Here is a 21,083-nt window from a genome sequence, read left to right on the forward strand (position 1 = left end):
AAAAGAAGCAGCTGGCGACTCCACCTGTATCAGAGGAGGCATGTGGTAGTCTGCAGCCCTCCCCAGATCGGCAGAGGGGGGTGGAGCAGCGACTGGGACAGCTCAGAAGAGTGGGGTAGGTGGACGGGTACAATTGAGGAGAAAGGGGGGGGGTCAAATAAAAAACATCTATAATCAACCTTTCCGCGTACAGTGAACTTGAAAGCACGTCTGGGCTGTGTGGCAGGGAGGGCGTGTCCAGCCATAAACCATGTTAGGTGTGGGATCAGCACAGAATGACTAGAACTGTGACTCTGAGAAGACTCTTACTGTAGCCTACAGTACTTGAGCAAGGTGTGTCAACGCTGTGAGCCTGTTCGCTCTCTACTGCGTCATTGGCTTATCACAGTCTTAAATGCCTCTTAAGCAAACCCTGAACAATTACCCCCGCTCTCACTCCCAAGCACTTTGCTGCTGGTGATTGCCATGGAAGTGTCAGGTGTCTCCGAATGCTTTGTTTAAATGCCAAGTGGAAAATGCCAACATCTGTTATGTCCACCAAATTGGCCAAGGCTGATCAGTGAGGCATTGTCCTCCTTCTCCAAGTCAGGACCAGTTGTTAGAACCATGGCACCTCAACTGCCAAGACCCGGTGAAGGTGCCGATTCTGTGGCATACCCCACACACACACTTTTATTACTTGCCCTCATTTCAACTCACAAGACAACCGTCAGTCAACTCGGTTTAATGAAATGGTGTTTGCGTTTTCTCTGACTCAGCAATAGTTTTTGCTTCACTTCTTCTGATTGTGGTGTAATTCAAACTCTCTGCCTGTTTCCTTCCCGCAGTACCGTCATGGGCCATCGTCTCTATCGCCTTTGTTGCCATCATCCTGGTCTTGGCGTGCTGCTTCTGCATCTGCAAAAAATGGATATTTAAGAAGAAAAACAAAAAGAAGGGCAAAGACAAGGGCAAAAATGCCATCAACATGAAGGATGTCAAGGATGGAGCCAAAACCGAGGTGAAAACTTTGAACTCCTGCCACCTGATGTTTTTGTCAGTAAAAATGCTCCCTCCATGTTTCACTTGAAAAGTATTGTTGGCACTGTATTTACTGCTAAGACAGTGTGTAGACCGCTCCTGTTGCATGCTCAGCGCACAACGCCTTGTTAAGTCCAACAGTCAGTGTTTCAGTCAGTAAAGTAGCTCTGAGATAGTGTCAGAAGATGTTAAGTAGCTCATTGTTTTGTACTGCACACTGTGATTCAATTCCCCAAACTGCTTTTTATAACTAATGCTTCCTCTGGGGGACATACTGTGATAATGGACTTTATTTAACACATTTGCAGTAACAGCATTAATACACTATGTTTTGTAATCTTCACACACCTTTAAAAAAAAAACAGAAAGAAAGAAAAAAAAATAGTGCTAATTTTGTGGTGCTGTCGTCACCACTGTATACATTATATTCAGTGTCGCAAAGCAGAGACGTACAGTTTCACACACATTTCTACTTGGCGGGAAATTTAAATCTCTCATTTTCTTCTCTTTTCTTCTTTGTAATTGTTTCCGTTTGTCTTATGAAGACAAGTTGGCCCGTTTTAGAGTGCTGAGTAGGGCTCGGCGTGCAATAACATGGTATCCACCCAGAGAAATGACGTCACCTTATCAGAGAATCAATTGAACTCACTTCTTCAAAAAAAAAGAAAAGAAAAAGTAAAGGGAAAAAACGTCACATTGGCTGTTTTTACACCACTTAACATGCTAGTTTCACCACAGGAGCATACTCTCATCCTCACCGGAGTCATTTAACAAAATATATTTATTTGCAATGGGTCCAATACTGACATATTTGCCATCAGAGGTGGGCCTGTATAATAGAAAAACTTGCATGATTCAGGGCTCGTACTTAGACAGAGGTACTCACGGGGGACAGGAGTAACTTGCACACTTAAACCAGGAGTAACATCGTAGGGACTCATCTTAATTTGATGTTGCATAGTTCATCAAAATGAGGGGAAGCTGCAGTAAGAAAAGGTATTAGTTGAGGGGTTTCTGGGTAGCATGGCGGTCTATTCCGTTGCCTACCAACACGGAGATCCCGGTTCGAATCCCCGTGTTACCTCCGGCTTGGTCGGGCGTCCTTACAGACACAATTTGCTGTGTCTGCGGGTGGGAAGCCGGATGTGGTATGTGTCCTGGTTGCTGCACTAGCACCTCCTCTGGTCGGTTGGGGTGCCTGTTCAGGGGGGAGGGGGAACTGGGGGGAATAGCGTGATCCTCCCACATGCTACGTCCCCCTGGCGAAACTCCTCACTGTCAGGTGAAAAGATGCAGCTGGCAACTGCACATGTATCGGAGGAGACATGTGGTAGTCTACAGCCCTTCCCGGATCAGCAGAGGGGGTGGAGCAGAGACTGGGACGGCTCAGAAGAGTGGGGTAATTGGCTGGATACAATTGGGGAGAAAAAGGGGGGAAACAAAATCCAAAAAATAAAAAAGCCATTAGCAACAGCAGCGCAGTACATCACATACGTCCATAATGTTTTTAGATTTTCCAGACGGCTGGTAGAGTCCAAAAAGCTTTTAGACCATCCACATTTCATAAGAGACGACCACAGTCAGTGGTCCCATTCATGCTGAACCTGCAGTAGGTGGAGCCAGTCATTTCTCCTGGTGTGTCCAGACTGGTGTGTAAACTCCTGTGTGTGGTTGTTTTAATTTGTGTTTCTTCCTTCTATGTCCTCCTTATCTGTGTTGTGTCTGATGACTGTTCGGGATTGGTCGCTGGCGGTAGGTTCCCAATTGCTGTTGGATCTTCTTGATAAGCCTGCTGCTCTGACGTTTTTTGATAGCCTCTTGACAGCGATTACTCCCATAGAACCAAATATATGTAACTATGCATACAGTACATGTATATCTTTTTTATATATGTGCGTAAATCCTGCATATGCACATATATATATATATGTCTGAAAAAAACAACACTGGGTGCGCTTTCATAAGGTTGAACCACATTGATTTTGTTTCTTTTTTTGCCCAGCACAAGTCTCCTGCCTCCGAGTTTTCGACTTGAATTTCAAACAGGAGCCCGTGAGCAAATGTAGAATGATTGAGAGGCTCTACAAGTAAATGCTCTTGAAATTGGCGATGAAACGAGAAGCTTCTCACAAATTCTTCACGTTAACATCGTGTCATGTCAAGCAACAGAGACGGACAGTTTCTTTTGAGGAACGTCAAGCTGTGAAGCTGTAAGACCTGATAAAACACTCAGTCCACTGTTAACCAGGCTGATAATTGGTGCTTGTTCTTTCCTCAATCATTTTACCCGCTCTTCTTTCCTCTATTTCACATGTAAATGATAACAGTCACGGGCGGCACGGTGGTTAGCGCGGTCGCCTCACAGCAAGAAGGTCCTGGGTTCGAGCCCTGGGGTAGTTCAACCTTGGGGGTCGCTCTGGGTCATCCTCTGTGTGGAGTCTGAATATTCTCCCCGTGTCTGTGTGGGTTTCCTCCGGGTGCTCCGGTTTCCTCCCACAGTCCAAAGACATGTAGGTCAGGTGAATCGGCTGTACTAAATTGTCCCTAGGTGTGAATATGTCGACCCTGTGATGGGCTGGTGGCCTGTCCAGGGTGTCTCCCCGCCTGCCGCCCAATGACTGCTGGGATAGGCTCCAGCACCCCTGTGACCCTGAGTCGGATAAGCGGTTGGATAATGGATGGATGGATAAGTCACCTGTGCTGTCTTGAACAAAGAAAATAAGCTAACAGATAAATAAATGGTATTCCCAGACAAGTTCGCTAAGGGCATGGACCAGTAGGCTGGACCGAAATTCAAATCGAATCAATGTTGTTTGGCCTTTTGCTTTCACACGAGCAACCTTCCAAACTGATAGGAGCAGGGCCTGATCGACATTACAAGCCCTCTTACAAACACCTACCCACCCATCGCTGGCATGATGCTTCTAGCTACCATTGGCGTTGGGGTTAACGTGAAGCTGAGGGTTATGATGACAATGCGACTGTTTGTGTGAGGGGGTAGTGACACATGGGAATGGGGTCACACGAGAGCACTGGTTTGTAGTATGGAGAATGCTATGCATGCATACTGAAAGAGAGATCTTGGAAGGCAACTTTTGACACTGAATGAATGACCTTGACAGCTAGTTTTTGCCTCTTCAACTGCATGTGTTCTTAAAACATACTGTTCCACCTCCTCCCCCACCACTGCCACCACCTGTCACCCCCCCCCCCTCCTCAGTACCAGGCTATTGAAAGGGCAACTTCACGTCTCACGCTGGCATTTCAGACATTTCCAAATTGCTGTGTTTTTGCCAGAGACTTGATCTGCCTGAATAACATCAAGGGAATTGTCTTATTGTGATCTTTCCAGAGGTCTCCTCTTTCTGTCTACCCTCTCTTCCTGTCTTTCTCTAGCCCTTCCCCCCTCCCCTCCTCCTCTAATGCTTGCCCATTACTCTCATCTCTGGCGCTATCATTGGATCTTTCCTCCCTTCAGTCCAAATCCTGCAGATTGGTAGAAAGGCATCTACAGGTGACCAGGCTCCGGGCTGTAGTGCATCACAGAGCATGCCCTGGTGTTAACTACTGTGGTGTTCTAGTGCTTGCTCCCCACCCAAAAATAAAATAAGCGAGGCAGCTTTTACAGGAGTAGGTCTGTCGGCAGGCCCTGGGCGGGGCACAGCTGGCTAGGCGCCGGCACCGACGACGCACAGACAACACTGACTCTTGGTGGGTGTCTCCTTCAGGCCTTGAAGGATGAGGATGATGCAGAGACAGGGCTGACCGATACGGAGAAAGAGCCCGAGCCCAAGGAGGACGAGAAACTTGGCAAATTACAATACTCCCTGGATTACAATTTCACCGAGAATACGGTAAGGCTCCCCTCTCCGATCCGCTCTCACTGTGTTGTTGTTTCAAAAGGTCCTCTTTCGTAAGTATGGTCACCCCCAGCCTCTGTGGTGGTCCAACTTTATCATCTTCCCCATTGTGAATCACTGAGCGTTGACTGCGGCAGTCCCAGGTTGTGCCTAACATTCTCACTTTGTTGTATCCCCATGGCGGTAAAGGCGTTTTGGTTACCAAAGCCTCTTAGCAGTCACACAGGAATATCATCATGGATGAGTTTGTTTGTTTATCACTCAGCCTTGTATATGATAGTCTTGGGATTTGTTGTTGTTCTTTTTTTTCTGGAACATCATATTTTTCTGACTTGATTAAATACTGTCCCTGCAGAAACCCATCTGCTTCCTTTTCCAGCAGCTGAGTTTTAAAAAGCAGAAAGAGTGAACAGAGGAGCGCTTTAACTTCCTGCCACCAGATGTTGTGCGACAGATAATGGAAGCCATGCGTGAACCTGGTGCTGTCCCTCACTAGGCTACCTAACTCCCCATTATAACACAACTGACAGCAGGAGATTACAAAGTAACACTCGTTGCTCATACACTCTCTCTCTCTCTCTCTCTCTCTCTCTCTCTCTCTCTCTCTCTCTCTCTCTCTCTCTCTCTCTCTCTCTCTCTCTCTCTCTCTCTCTCTCACACACACACACACACATACACACACACAAGCAGACATGCAAAATCACAAACATACACCACCGTCATCCAATTATACGAAAAGGACTGACAGATACTCACAAATGTTGATAAACCTGGGGCATCTGGGTAGCGTAGCAGTCTATTCCGTTGCCTACCAACACGGGGATCGCTGGTTTGAATCCCCATGTTACCTCCGGCTTTGTCAGGTGTCCCTACAGGCACAGTTGGGAAGGTGGGAAAGCCAGATGTGGGTATATGTCCTGGTTGCTGTGGTCAATCAAGGTGCCTGTTCAGGGGGGAGGGGGAACTGGTGGGAACAGCGGGATCCTCCCATGCGCTATGTCCCCCTGGCGAAACTCCTCACTGTCAGGTGAGTGAAAAGAAGCAGCTGGCGGCTCCACATGTATCGGCGGAGGCATGTGGTAGTCTGCAGCCCTCCCCGAATCGGCAGAGGGGTAAATGGACTGGGGTAATTGGCCAAGTATAATTGGGGAGAAAAAGGGGGGGGGTTCCAAATTAACCCCAACCTCAATGCAATCAGAAATGTCAAATCAGTTTATAACTACAGTATTCATCTTTGCATAAATTGTACAGTTCATAATGATACTTATGAAGGTAAAGTGTGCAGATATATCATCAGTGTACAATAGTTCATAAGATGATGGGAGGATAGAGTGTCATCAAACACAATGAATCATCATCTTAAACTAGTATCACCGGTCCAGTATTGCACTGTGCAGACTCTATCTGTCATGCAGTGGGCAGCAGTGACAGGTTTCCCTATAAGCCTCTTGATTACACTGGTAATAAGCTCCAGAATGGAGCTGCGGTGTAATGGCTGAATGGATGGCAGTCGTCACGGCGTATGACAGTGACCTCGGTGCATTGGGCTCAGCTCGCTGGCTGCCTGCGAAGTTACAGTGGCTCTCGAGAGGCACACTCGGAAAGCCAGAAAGCCAGTCATCCGCCTGACCTACTTTTGGCTCAGCGGCGGTCACAGTCCAGAGCCACAGTGGCATGGCATCCTCTGAAACGCTGTGTGTCCCCCAGCTTTGAGGTCTGTGCAATCAGTGTGAATACGGCAGATCTTCCCCAGGAGGAGGAAGAGCACAAATGACTATTCCAACACCACTACCCTGAAATGGAGGGAAATGGAAAGGCAAGGTGCGTGTGTGTGTGTGTGGTTATCGGTGTGCCCAGAGGGGAGGGATGCCAGCTTGAATGAGGAAGATATGAAAGAGGGTTGAGGCTCACATGGTGATATGAGTCTTGTTGTTTCCCTCTGTTAGCCACTGGAAATGACTGCTGCCTCCCGTCCTCGTGATACTACTAGCTTAATGAAGTATTGAGGGCTGGGGTTTGTAAAGGACCTAAGTCACTTGGGGAACGGAAACAAAGCCGCAGCAGGCAGATACACAGCAAATGAGCCACAAAGAGCCCCCACGGTGCAGCAGGAAAAGAATTATAATGCCATCCCACTTTCAGCATCATTACCATATTCATTGGTCCTTCAGCAGGTCAAGAGGGGGCTTGTTGCGTTGTGGCTTCCTGGAATGTGTGCATCACAGATTGATTATCATGCAGAGGTGAATTTGATTTCTCTTTTTATGTTTTTTTTTAACTTTCCACAGGAGTTTAATCCCTGATTCCCATTTTTGATGCTGCAAAGAACAGTGGTCTGTCCAAAGATGATATCATGTCCCTCAGGCAGTGTTTAAAACACCCTTTGCATGTATTTAGTTTGTGTGTGTGTGTGCGCGCGCATGTGTATTTGTGCATGTGATGCCTGCAGAGTTGTCAGAGCAGGACCCTTATGTATTAGGACAAATCCCTTTCAAGATAGGCTGCCAATGGCTGAGTCACCATCCTATACCCATTCCGGTCAGCGCACTGCCCGCCGGCCTGCCCAACTGTGAACAATAACAGACAAAGAGAGAGGGATTTATACCCAGCAGGCCCCTGCTGTGACAGGCGCCCTCGCTTAAATACAAACATACACACAGATGTGCAAACACACAGCCATAATTGTCTTAGCAGATATTGGCTTGTTGTCCTGTAACACCATGGTCAACTGAAGGAACTGTAACATCATAGTTACACTATGCACTCCTTATTCAGTTGTGTGGCTGCATTGGGATAACTTTGTGTGGTACTTCTCTTGTACCATGAGGTTTAAAAACAAGCATATGCACAAAGCACACAACTGTTGTAAATGTAACTGTAGGAGCAGGGGTGTGTTATCACAGAGAGCAGGTAACTGTGCAAAGCAGTCACTTTTTCAACTCGTTGTGGCTGAGCGCTAACCCAAGTCTCACATCGGCCCATCATCAGCAAAGATGCGGTAATTGGAAACGGGGACCTGCGTATCATCATTTCAAACACATTCCCGCTCCGAGCTCCTCTCGATCATCAGTGCAGCTGCCTGTAAAGATGGCGTGACATGCTGTGTCTGACACACACACACTGTATTGACAGACAGGCAGAAATCCGGTGGACAGCGTGCAAGGATGAATCGCCACACTGTAATCTTACTGCCACTTCTCAGCACAGCAGTGCAAAACGTTGCTGTAATATAAGCACACTTGACTGTGGTTAAGCGCCAGTCCAAATTGGTTATACGTTTCTTCCTGCGCTGCGCATCTATTTTGCGGTGTGTAACCCTGATAAGCACCATACTGCCCAAATAGTGCTGTTCGGGGAATTACGTCTCCAGTAAAGTGACCGATTCATATCTGTGACAGGATATCATACCACTTGTGCTGTGATGTGATTACGCTTTTTTTGGGGGGGGGGTCCCCCTTTTTCTCAAGAAGGTCCTGGGTTCGAGCCCCATGGTAGTCCAACTTGGGGGTCGTCCTCTGTATGGAGTTTGCATGTTCTCCCTGTGTCTGCGTGAGTTTCCTGCAGGGCCTCCGGTTTCCTCCCACAGTCCAAAGACATGTAGGTCAGGTGACTCGGCCGTACTAAATTGTCCCTAGGTGTGTGTGTGTGTGTGTGTGCCCTGTGATGGACTGGCGGCCTGTCCAAGGTGTCTCCCCGCCTGCTGCCCAATGGCTGCTGGGATAGGCTCCATCATCCCCGTGACCCTGAATAGGGATAAGCGGTTTGGATAATGAATGAATGTATCTGGCTAATTACACCACTCTTCTGAGCCATCCTGGTCGCTGCTCCACCCCCTCTGCCGATCCGGGGAGGGCTACAGACTACCACATGCCTCCTCCGATACATGTGGAGTCGCCAGCCGCTTCTTTTCACCTGACAGAGAGGAGTTTCGCCAGGGGAACGTACGCATAGGAGGATCACGCTTTCCCCCCCCACCCCCCAGTTCCCCATCCTCCCCGAACAGACGCCCTGACAGACCAGAGGAGGCGCTAGTGCAGCGACCAAGACACATACCCACATCCGACGTCCCACCTGCAGACACGGCCAATTGTGTCTGTACGGACGGCCGACCAAGCCAGGGGTAACACGAGGATTCAAACCACTGATCCCCATGTTGGTTGGCAACAGAATAGACTGCCACGCCACCTGGATGCCCCGTGATTAAGCTTAAGACAATGTTATGCATTACCTGGGCGTCCTTTTGAGTACAGCTACCACTGAGTGTGGATGTCCCCATGCTTTTCCAGTCATGCTCTCTTGTCCAGTGCTTTGTCTTCATTTAAGTGTTGATACTCGTGATCCATGTGTGTGAGTGCACGGGAGCGTGTCTGTGGTGCTTTACATGGTCTTTTTGTTATCATACACATCAGTCCACCAAGACCTTTCTCTATTGTGATCTCACCAATCTACGTTAGTTTTGTGTCAGATGAGCTCGCGAATAAAAGATAATAAGTAACACAATTTTTTTATTTTTTTACCAAATTCTTGCTTTCAAAATGGCAGAGGGCTAAACGTCACTGGTTGTGTTGACATTTTGTCGCAAAGCAAAACCCACGCGGGCTCTTGACAGCTGCAGAGCTCGGTGGCAGAGTGCCCTGGTCACCCTCCAGATTGCTGCTTGATGGCTGCCTGATAGGAAGTTGATTGACTGACTAGCTGCACCTCCTGAGAGGCTACGGAGGAAGCACTCTGACTGGCAGGTCAATCAGCTACCCAGGCCCCCTGGTGTGGTTATCAATTATCAGCCTGATGCGAAGAGAAACAGGCCTCTCACTCTTCACGTGACGTGCCCTGACCTTTGCCTTACTCCTTCGCTGCTACCAGGCTAGAAGTCCACACGGCCATCTTTTATTTGGCATCAAATCAGAGAAGAAATCAGTAGCATCTCTGCCCCAACCTTTGATTAGCGATCTGTGCTTGTAATTGTTATGAACCGGAAGTTACTTACGGCGTTTCAGCAACAGGACACAAAGTTGGGTTTCAGAAACCACAATTAATCTTGGCAATGAGACAAAGGACATATTTCTTGGCGCGAGGCAAACTTTGAGCCGATTTCTTCCGGTAGCATTGCAGTGGGACCGCAGTGCAGGTTGTGCAGTAAAGCAGTGGAGATGATGCTGACTTTTTTCTTTACCCCCTCCTTCCCACCCCTCACCCGTTTCTGCTCCAGCTCATAGTGGGGATCATCCAGGCTGCGGAGTTACCTGCTATGGACATGGGAGGCACGTCTGACCCATATGTCAAGGTGTACCTGCTACCCGACAAGAAGAAGAAGTTTGAGACCAAGGTCCACAGGAAGACGCTCAACCCCACCTTCAACGAGCAGTTCACCTTCAAGGTAAATTCCAAGCTGAAGAGTGATGTGTTATCTTATTTCCATGTTTTTATGGGAGGGGGCGCCCCCCTGACAATCTTATTTGCATGCAGCAGTGAATTTTGGGAAGGTGTGGAGACAGTAACCAGCTGGCCCATTAACAAGCTCCTGACAGAATATTTTACACACACACACACACACACATGTGCCAGGTTTGAGTGTTTGCGTATGTGTGTGTGTGTGTGTGTGTGTGTGTGTGTGTGTGTGTGTGTGTGTGTGTGTGTGTGTGTGTGTGTGTGTGTGTGTGTGTGTGTGATGGAAACTCACTGTGATTGGGATTAACTCAGACAGATGCACTAGTACACCCTGGCCCTGCCTTGGCCTAGATTTCAGCAAACATTTCTCCATAATGGATGCACGGCTGTTGCTCAAACAGAGAAGTTGTGTTATTCACCCAGCAGTGAGGAGCGCAGGTGTTGTGGCTTGTGTTGGCATAATTCGATGTGATATTCATCTCAGTACCAGATTTGTCTTTTTTTTTTTGTGTGACAATTCAAAATCAGTGAAGTGATCATAAAGTTTGACAAGGATAAACTGGGGAGTCTTCCCTCCCTCTCCCTTTCTCTTTTTTTCCATGCTGAGTCACTCCTGTGTAATGAGTTTAGTCTGCAAAAGCAAACAAGGGAAAAAAACGACAGATCAATCGAAGGCAATCTTGAATCAGATGCAAGATACTATAGGTTGCCACCCATTCCCATTACCTCCAGGAAAAGGGTTGATAGGCCGATGATGGATCTGAGACCGTAAACGACCCCCGCTCCAACAGACAGACACACACACACACACATATGCAGCACACACACAACTGAGTCTTCACTTGACATATAATTACTCGTAGGATAGATGTGCCACAACAAACCTCTTCCTTAATGCAGAGACAATACGAGCCTCTCAGTCACTCTGGAGTGCACCATGTGCACCTGCGGTTTGTCACTTTCGTAATGGGCGATCAAAGAGCTGTGAGAGCGACCCAATCAAAGCAGAGATGGTATCTGAGGTCAAAGGTGATACAGCGTTTTTTCTTTTGCGCATTTTGAACAGTCCTGTCTTTCTTCCTTGTCAGGTTCCGTACGTCGAGCTGGGAGGCAAGACGCTGGTGATGACGGTGTACGACTTTGACCGCTTCTCCAAACACGACGCCATCGGCGACATCAAGGTTCCCATGAATAAGGTGGACTTCAGCCACGTAACGGAGGAGTGGAGGGATCTGCAGAGCGCTGAGAAGGAGGAGGTAAGGAGGCGCAGCAACCGGCAAAGATCTACTCTTCTCTACAGCAGCTTACTAGAGCACGAAAATTCAGCAGTTTCAGGGCATGCGGGTAGCGTGGTGGTCTATTCCGTTGCCTGCCAACACGGGGATTGCCAGTTCAAATACCCGTGTTAGCTCCAGCTTGGTCGGGCATCCCTACAGACACAATTGGCCGTGTTTGTGGGTGGGAAGCCGGATGTGGGTATGTGTCCTGGTCGCTGCACTAGCACCTCCTCTGGTCAGTCAGGCCACCGGTTGGGGAGGAGGGGGAACTGGGAGGAATAGCGTGATCCTCTCATGCGCTACGTCCCCCTGGTGAAACTCCTCACTGTCAGGTGAAAAGAAGCGGCTGCCGACTCCACGTGTATCAGAGGAGGCATGTGGTAGTCTGCAGCCCTCCCCGGATCGGCAGAGGGGGTGGAGCAGTGACTAGGACGGCTCGGCCATTTCTTCATAGCTTTCCCCCCCACACCCACGTGTAGATTCTGGTTCACTGAACGTCACCTATTCCATCTTTTAAACTACTCTGTGAGATGCTTTAATTGGATGGAGGGATGAGTGATGTCACGATAGTATATTTGCTGCGGTAAACATGTTCCATGTGGTGCCGTGACTCGAATACTACATCGCTCCCATAAATATCACTTAATCAGCTGTCCGCACTTCCCCTTCAATTAATATAAGTGTGACCTTCCAAGTAACAGTTCGAGATATTCAATTTTCATGGTAAATGTCATGGCATATAGCATGTGTTGCCAGGAGAACCGTTCCTTCGGCATCGCAGAGTTTTGATTTAAAGGTTAATTTTAACAGTGTCAAACACTTGCCAGTGTTGTTTGAGTGGAAGGGCATCACAATGCTACCCGACCAGTGGGTCGCACAGCTGCACCTGACCATTTTATGCAAGGCTTGAGAAATCATACTAATGCTGCTCTGTGTTGGCGCTCACTCGAGTGTACTTGCGTTGAAGAACGGACGTTGTGCATTCCAACCATTCAAACCATCGCATGCAGGCAGTGACTGATTTTTTTTTAATATTCAAGCGTCAACGTTATGCGAACGGTCCCATCATAATGTGATGGCGGGTGGTGATTGGGGATGTTTTGGAGTGACTCTTCTGTCGAGGAGGAACTTTCTCACACCGCAGTTGTGTGTTCTCCCTGGGGGTGAATACATCCTCTGACAACTGCTCCAGAGTTCATGGCACGCCTCATTGGCTGCAAATTATACCCACCAAGATCAAAAGGAGTCATTTCCATGGCAACTACTACCATTCTGGAGCGTGAGGCAAAGCCCGCCGCCTTTGCCAGTTATTGGTCACAATTTTTAACTCGCTGAGAGTGTTTAGGTGTTCCTGTATCCAGGCTCACATCCCCGGTTGGTGCGATTAAGGAAATGATTCCTATACGACTTGTTCACGTCCGCAGCACATCACTCCGACAGACATTTGTGCACACACAAACTAAATCGTTATGCATTTTATCGAAGAAACTTGACTTGGCACAGACTGGAAACACAAAGAGGGTATGGCGTTTAAAAAGCAGACTCTACAGTGCCCCCGCTAAACCCATTACACTCTATTAAAAGGAGCCAAAGATGTCCTCGTAGTTTAGTGTAATACATGACTGTGAAAGCAAAGCTTCACTGGGATCTGTCTTCCTCACCTCAGCTGAGGTTACACATAACATGTATGCAATACCCCCGCACACGCGCACTCTCTCTCTCTCTCTCTCTCTCTCTGTCTTGTTCTCTCTCTCGCACGCTCTCTGTCTCTCACGGTCACTTTCTCTCTCTCTCTCTCTCTCTCTCTCTCTCTGTCTTGTTCTCTCGCTCGCACGCTCTCTGTCTCTCACGGTTGCTTTCTCTCTCTCTCTCTCGCACTCTCTGTCTCTCCCTCTCTGTCTCTCACGGTCGCTTTCTCTCTCTCACTCTCTCTCACAGTCGTTTTCGCTCTCTCACTGTCTCTTGTGGTCTCTCTCGCTCTGTCTCTCTCGCTCTGTCTCTGTCTCGCTCTCGCTCTCTCTCTCTCTCTTGCTCTCTCACTCTGTCTCTCATGCACTCTTGCTCTGTCTCTCTCACTCTCTCTTGCTCTCTCTGTCTCTCTTGCCATCTCTCTGTCTCTCTCTCTCTCTCTCTCGCTCTCTCTCTGGGAAAACTTTCCTCTTGATATCTCTCCAGTCAAAGGTGGAGTGACGGGCTCAGAAAATGGTCTCTCACGTTGAACATCAGCAATAAATAGAAAATATTGGAGAGTATGCTCACTGCTCCAAACAAGCAGAATTACACTCTTGCCTGCCCCCTAACCTCCCCGGGGAGCATGCACCATGTTCATGTTGATTAAACCTTTGGTCCTACCTATTAAAGTGAGTCCATTTAGAGCTATTGAGCTGGTAGTGGGTCACACAAGTCAGGCAGATGACTGATACACTGGGCGACGGCTGCAGCAGCAGGCGGCCCCCTTTGGTACTGTACGGCTCATCCTGATCCACCTCATTTCATTCTTAACACACTGACTCGCCCTGAAGACACGGTCTCTGATGGGAAGTTGATAAAACAGCTTTTGATATAAAACAAAGGTCTAGTCTAGTCTAGTTGGCCTCTGATTTGTCGGCGTCATTCATAATGGCGTTTCATAGCCAACATGTGACCTAGGAGAGTTATTGAGCCCATCTATTCTTCTTGTTGATATGAGATTTGTCAGGAATGTTAATAACATCCTGCCCGGAGTGTGATGGAGACCAGTTGTTGCTCTGCTGATTTGACACAGTGAAGTGACTGAGGTACTTGCGGTGGCGATGAGCCACAAACCAAGACCAGGAGCCGTCATCTGAGAGGGAGGCAAGATGCTCTCACACCAAAACCTGAGAGGTTATGTACCAGGATACATATGCAGCTTTCTTTTTTTTTTCCTTTGGATTTTCCCCCATTTTTCTCCCCAGTTGTACCAATCACCCCACTCTTCCAAGCTGTCCCGGTCGCTGCTCCACCCCCTCTGCTGATCCGGGGAGGGCTGCAGACTACCACATGCCTCCTCTGATACATGTGGAGTCGCCAGCCGATCTTTTCGCCTGACAGTGAGGCGTTTTGCCAGGGGAACATAGCACGTTGGAGGATCCCGCTATTCCCCCCAGTTCCCCTTCCCCTCTGAGCAGACACCCCGACCGACCAGAGGAGGCACTAGTGCAGTGACCAGGACATATACCCACATCTGGCTTTCCCACCTTCCCAACTGTGTCTGCAGGGATGCCCGACCAAGCTGGAGGTAACACAGGGATTCGAACCAGAGATTCCCATGTTGGTAGGCAACGGAATAGTTCACTACGCTACCCGGACACCCGACGCATCTTTGTTTTTGGAAAGACAATCAGACCATTTCTATATTGCCCCACCGTGCAAGGCCTCGGTGCAGAACTGCTGCTTTGCTACCATACAGTGTACTGTGATGCTCGTATTTGAGTCAACTGCTTCTAGTTTGGAAATTAGATTAAGTCCAGTTCAACTTCACTCATTTCCCTACTTCCAGGCTCACTTTCATTGGATCGGAATTTAATTGTTTTGAATCATAACTTTTCACAACATCCCACAGGCGATAAACAAGTCACACTGTACATATTTGTTGAGCCTACAGAGCCATTACACAAGGTGTTGCAGACTGGGAAGACTCTCACATAGAATCTATCCAGCTGTCAGCTTCACACACAATTTGAAAACCCCTTATCTCGATTTACTGATGCAAGTATTCACTTGTACAAATGTTATTAAATCTATCACTAGCAGACTGACTGGTGTGATGTGTTGTAAACACAACGCTCATCTGGTACTCCTTCCCCAACATTCAACTTCGTTAAATTAACCTCACTTACGTGAACCAGATGTCATACAGTGTTTAGCTTCAATTTCAAATATGTCTTCTCTTATTTACCAGGGGAGAAAACGAGGAGTTGAGTTACAACGGCCATGTGTACTATTACAGAAGATTTGGGAATAGTTGTAGTCACAGCATTGTAAGCACTGGTTTGAACAAGAAGTCAAAAGACCATCTATGTGAAGAGGGAACAACCATCCCTGAACCAAGGGGGGAGGGCTAAGAGTACATCTGTCACCATCTTACAATGCTGTGATTGCAACTATTCCCAAATCCTCTGTGAATAGTACACATGGCCATTGTAACTCTAGTTAATGGTCACGCCCATATTTGCATATGAAACTGATCGTTGGTTTGGGTCGTTATGCCACTGTGTTGTTTATAAGGGTGAGGATACCTGCAGTGAGTTGAGACTGGAGGTCGCTTATGCCCCTTTTCCACTACATAGTATCGGGTCGACTCGACTCGCAGAGTGTCGTTTTCCATCACCGTAACAGGACCCCATCACTGTAGCTGCTCTGCATTGATTGTGGTACCCGCTCCAGTTTTTTTGGAACCTCGACAAAGGTGGTACCAGAAAAGTGGTTACAGTTACCAAAATGCCGGTACTTTCCAGTAATGGAAAAAGAAAAAGTGGAGTCGGGTTGAGCCGGTACCATGTAGTGGAAAAGGGGCATTAGATGAATGATGAAATATATCTGGCGATAAAGGTTGTGTCCAGATGAACTGATTCAACTTTCTTTGGTTTTCTTACCTGGATTATTGAGCATGCATGAAGACAATGGTTTCATATTTTCTGCGTTTAACTGCATTGTTTTCGGGGTGCACCATCGTTGTGTACCTCTGTAATGTGTCTGTCTCTCCAACAGCAAGAGAAGCTCGGTGATATCTGCTTCTCCCTGCGATATGTGCCCACCGCCGGCAAGCTGACTGTGGTCATCCTAGAAGCCAAAAACCTGAAGAAAATGGATGTGGGGGGTTTGTCAGGTGAGGAGAATCGTGTGTGTGTGAGTGTGTATTTGTTTGTCTTCTGACTTACCCTGTGACAGACCCATTGTCTGTAATTACACCTTAACCGCAGCACTACTCCCACAACCCTGCTGCTATTTTGTCTATAACAACCCGCGTACACGTTACCAGCTGCAATTATGTCTGACCGAAGAAAACCGAGAACATCTGAAATACCAGCCGTGTCTCAAAGCCTCCCCTCCCTGAAAAATACCCCTCCCAAACCAGCTCATAGTAGGGGAGATGCTGATGAAAATGTATTTTTCTCCCATGGAGAGAACAATCATGGCACCGCTGCTGTTCGGAGAAACAAACAAGGTGCTCAGAAAGTAGTACTGCGAGTAGAAATTGAAGTTCACTGTTAAAATAAACCCAGATTCTGACTTTTTCCTCAAAGGTGATGCAGTTCAGACTTGTTTGAGAGAACTGAGCGCACACGCATACATACACACACAGAAAAACATATGGAAAGGTGTCTTTTCAATTTGATCTGGGCATATGTGGCCCCAGATCAAATACATGTCTAATGTGCCACCATGCAACTCAAGTTTGTATAGTGAAGTTGGTGCATTTTATGGTGGGGGGGGGGGGGGTTAATCCATCATCTGGCCAACTTTGAGCGATCTTCCATCAAACCAGGGAGTGAAACTCCACTCCGGAGACGGGGAACAGTCTGACTGATCCCCGCCGCAGTCCCACGATGCTCTTCTAATCAACAGGCGTAATGTTTGTACAATGAGCTTGGCTTACTCCAACTTCCCCATTAAAAGATAACTTTCACTTTCATGTTGCTGTGAGAAAACAAAAGGATCTCATTTTGTGAATCTGTTTATTTCCTGTGGGAGACGCCAGCGATTTGTGAGCAAAGGTGCATAGCCGAGCCGGCTTTGTGCACATCATTGCTTTCAGTTGAAACACACGTGCACACACACACATTGAAATTGAAATACACACACTGAGTTGACACCCTCCCCTTCCCCATCTCTCCCTTTACTTTCTGAGTTCTGAGGTGAGGTTTTTTATTCAATCCCCCAATGTGAAATTCTCTCCCACCTCAACTCTCTGCTGCAATTACCGTGCACCTGGGTCCACTTCCTTTATGCCTGACAGCTCAGCCTCGCCATCCAAGCCCAGCCGCCATACAGTACAGTAACCCACTGCACATTAAAAGCTCAAAGCTCCCTTTTATCTGTCAGACGAGCGCAGGCAGCCATTTGGCAGAGAACCCTTCCCTGCCTCCATTTTATGCTCCCAGCGTTACATCTCACCTGTATGCATTTGTATCCAGGGAGCATCGACATCCCATGCTGTCAGCCGAACTGACAAGCTAATGTGAAAAAGGTGAAGTGAACGCATGCGATGTGAAGTCTGGGTCTGAGACTAAGAGCCTAACCGACTCCCGTCTCTCACATGGGGGACAAGTCACCTAAAGCAGGTTTTGTCCGCATTCACTGGTTTCCTGGAACATGTCTCATCTACGCTTATTGTCCTATACCAGGAAACTCACCTGAAGAAAAGCTCATCTAGTGCTGCGGTTCAAATTGGATTTTTTTTTTCATTTTGGATATACTTTATTAATCCCCGTGGGGCCATTCTTTCTCTGCATTTAACCCATCCTAGCTGTGTAGCTAGGAGCAGTGGGCAGCCGCCGTGCAGCACCTGGGGACCAACTCCAGTTCGCCTTGCCATGCCTCGGTCGGGGCACAGACAGGAGTAGTAACCCCTAACATGCATGTCTTTTTTTGATGGTGGGGGAAACCGGAGCACCCGGAGAAAACCCACCGCAGACACGGGGAGAACATGCAAACTCCACACAGAGGACGACCTGGGATTGGGCAAGGTTGGACAACTCTGAGGTTCGAACCCAGGACCTTCTTGCTGTGATGTGACAGCACTAACCTCTGCGCCACCGTGCGGCCCATGGTCCGGGCTGTCCGGGTTCGATTGCCAGCTGCCCCCTGAATTCGCTACACTGGTCACGTTGGTTACCTTTGGTCGTGTTTTATGTAAAACAGCATTTGAAAGGAAACTTGGCTTTATCTTAACATCGTATGTAGACTTACGTATCATGTTAGACCATTCACTTCCAAATCATTAATTTCTCTTTTTAAACTACCGACAGAAAACTAAAAATTTTTAACGTTCAGGTTCCTGTCAGCATTGCCTCCTCACCGGTCCTTCTGGATCCTGCAGATGTATGGTATTTTAACTGTGTCCTCAGCCATAAATAGCGAAATTGGCCTCCCTGATTCCCTTTCTGCTCTTTTAGCAAGGTTATTTTCCGACATATCAGAAAGGTAAGTGATGATAATGGAGGCATATCTCAAGTGGCTAAACATCGTTTTTCTGACCTTGAGGTCTAAAAGAAATTACTTACCAACGCTGACATAAAAAACCTTGCCATTGGTATTGTAGATTAGATTGCATGTTAGTCAACCGTGTCTTCATGCACACGATGGCCTGTTTTTCATCCCATAGTCTCCTCTTGAGGAGGTAATACCTCCTATAGAGCTCCCCCCCCCCCCTAAGAATTGACTTCAGAGTGTGACGAATGGATGAAATAATGGGCAGGTTTAGTATAATAACAATAATAAGCCTCTGTTGCACGGCGCGCCTCGGCCATACATGGAAGAGGAGGACAAGTAATTGATGTCCCAGGATCCGTTTGCTCTGCTTTCCTGTTAACCATGCAATGATTATAGTTCAGAAAAACAAGATGTGGGTATTTTTCATTAACCAATGTGTAATCACAAATAATTATTTTTCAATTGTCAGCTCCTCGGCAAGCCCGTTTCCATGTCGGGCTGTCTTGCACAACATCCTCACAGAGTTTAAAGAGAATTCAATTAAACCTCGATTAGTGCGGTTGATGTTGCGTTCCTGTTCCTCATGATTGCAGCCTTTAGCGCACGCTGATGTGGAACCATGCCCTGTTGCTTTAATCTACAGGAAAAAGGAACAAAATCCATTCAGTCATCAATCATTCGTCAGAGTCAGATTTATTGGCCAGACATGTATGGATTTGGACTCGGTTTGACGCACATGGATCAGCACAAAATAACAACAGCATAAGGTCTGAGGGTAATGATCAATAGTAACAATAAAGGTTTGAGGTGTCCAGATAGCGTAGTGGTCTATTCTGTTACCTACCAGTACAGGGATCGCTGGTTCGAATCCCCGTGTTACCTCCGTCTTGGTTGGGCGTCCCTACAGACAATTGGCTGTGTCTGCGGGTAGGGAGCCGGATGTGGGTGTGTGTCCCAGTTGCAGCAGGAGCACCTCCTCTGGTTGGTCGGGGCGCCTGTTCGGGGGGGGGGGGGGCAGCGTGATCCTCCCATGTGCTGCGTCCCCTTGGTGAAACTCCTCACGGTCAGGTGAAAAGAAGTGGCTGGTGACTCCACATGTATCGGAGGAGGCATGTGGTAGTCTGCAGACCTCCCCGGATTGGCAGAGGGGGTGGAGCAGCAACCAGGACAGCTCGGGGAATAGTGGGGTAATTGGCCGGCTGCAATTTGGGAGAAAAATCCAAACAATAATAATACTGGAAATAAATAAATGCTATTTTGCACAGATGAAACACTCATATGTACAGTAAACAGGATATCAACTAGAGTATTACACTAAAATAATCTCAGATTACAGTTAATCCATTTTGGATTGTTGTGGACAACTAAAGACTAATAAACATGCAAAAAACAAGAGATTATAGTCTTAAGGTTGGTGTTGACGAATTTTAATTTCTCATATATTGTACAGTATTGCGTTTAACATTGAACATTTAGTTTGACCACTACTGACCATTTTAGGGGTGGAGTACCATCTAATACAGGGATGTGGCTCACTGGCACGAAGAGCTTGTTCAGTATCTACAGAACGGAACAAGGCTCAGCACTGCATGGCTCAGGAGGTAGAGTGAGTCATCTAGTAATAGGAAGGTTGCTGGTTCAATCCCCGGCTCCTCCAGAGAGTGGGTCGAAGTATCCTTGAGCAAGACACTGAACCCCTAACTGCTCCTGATGAGCAGGTTGGTGCCCCCACCATCAGTATAAGAATGGGTGAATGTGAGGCGTACACAGTAAAATGCTTTGAGTGGTCGGTAGACTAGAAAAGCTGTGTATATATAAATGCAGGCCATTTACCATCAGAATCAGAATCAACTTCTTATTGGCCAAGTGTGCTTATGCATACGAGGAATGTGACTCCGGTTTACAACAGCTTCTACTACTAAAATATATCACTCACAAAAAAAACAGAAATAAATTTAGCATGGTAAGTATGTATGCACAACAGGTATGTCACAACTATACAGAGTTTTGTTATGGCTGAATAATTAATAACTTATGCATTATATACCAATATTTTATTTTATACAATATATTCATCCATTGTATTTTATATAATTATATACTTATAATTGCACCAATAACAATAATAATTTGTAAGTAGTAGACAGCAGTTACCATTTACAATGAAAAAGACATTGGTCGCCTCAGTAGTTGCTAATAAGTGAGTCTTGATTCAGTGCACAGTCTCAATGACATGTGGCCTCATCCAGCATGTCTTCTCACTCAACTTCTGCCTGGTGGGGTGCGCCATCAAAAGTGAGTGTGTGACTTGTGCTAATTATGCACTTTTGTGCACAGATGTGTGGGCGTGTGTGCGTGCGCA

At 47.3% G+C, this 21,083-nt stretch overlaps 1 protein-coding gene across 1 annotated transcript in view; it reads left to right on the forward strand.

Moving 5' to 3' along the window:
- The window catches only part of syt1a (synaptotagmin Ia), a 48,645-nt gene that overhangs the window by 13,227 nt on the left and 14,335 nt on the right, over window positions 1-21,083 (forward strand). The window contains exons 2-6 of the mRNA XM_056277218.1: window positions 828-1,000; window positions 4,749-4,874; window positions 10,090-10,257; window positions 11,357-11,524; window positions 16,277-16,394. Coding sequence (XP_056133193.1) covers window positions 828-1,000; window positions 4,749-4,874; window positions 10,090-10,257; window positions 11,357-11,524; window positions 16,277-16,394 — 753 coding nt within the window. The remainder of the gene's footprint in view (window positions 1-827; window positions 1,001-4,748; window positions 4,875-10,089; window positions 10,258-11,356; window positions 11,525-16,276; window positions 16,395-21,083) is intronic.

The sequence above is a fragment of the Lampris incognitus genome, chromosome 3 (assembly GCF_029633865.1).
Source record: "Lampris incognitus isolate fLamInc1 chromosome 3, fLamInc1.hap2, whole genome shotgun sequence".
NCBI classification, from domain to species: Eukaryota; Metazoa; Chordata; class Actinopteri; order Lampriformes; family Lampridae; genus Lampris; species Lampris incognitus.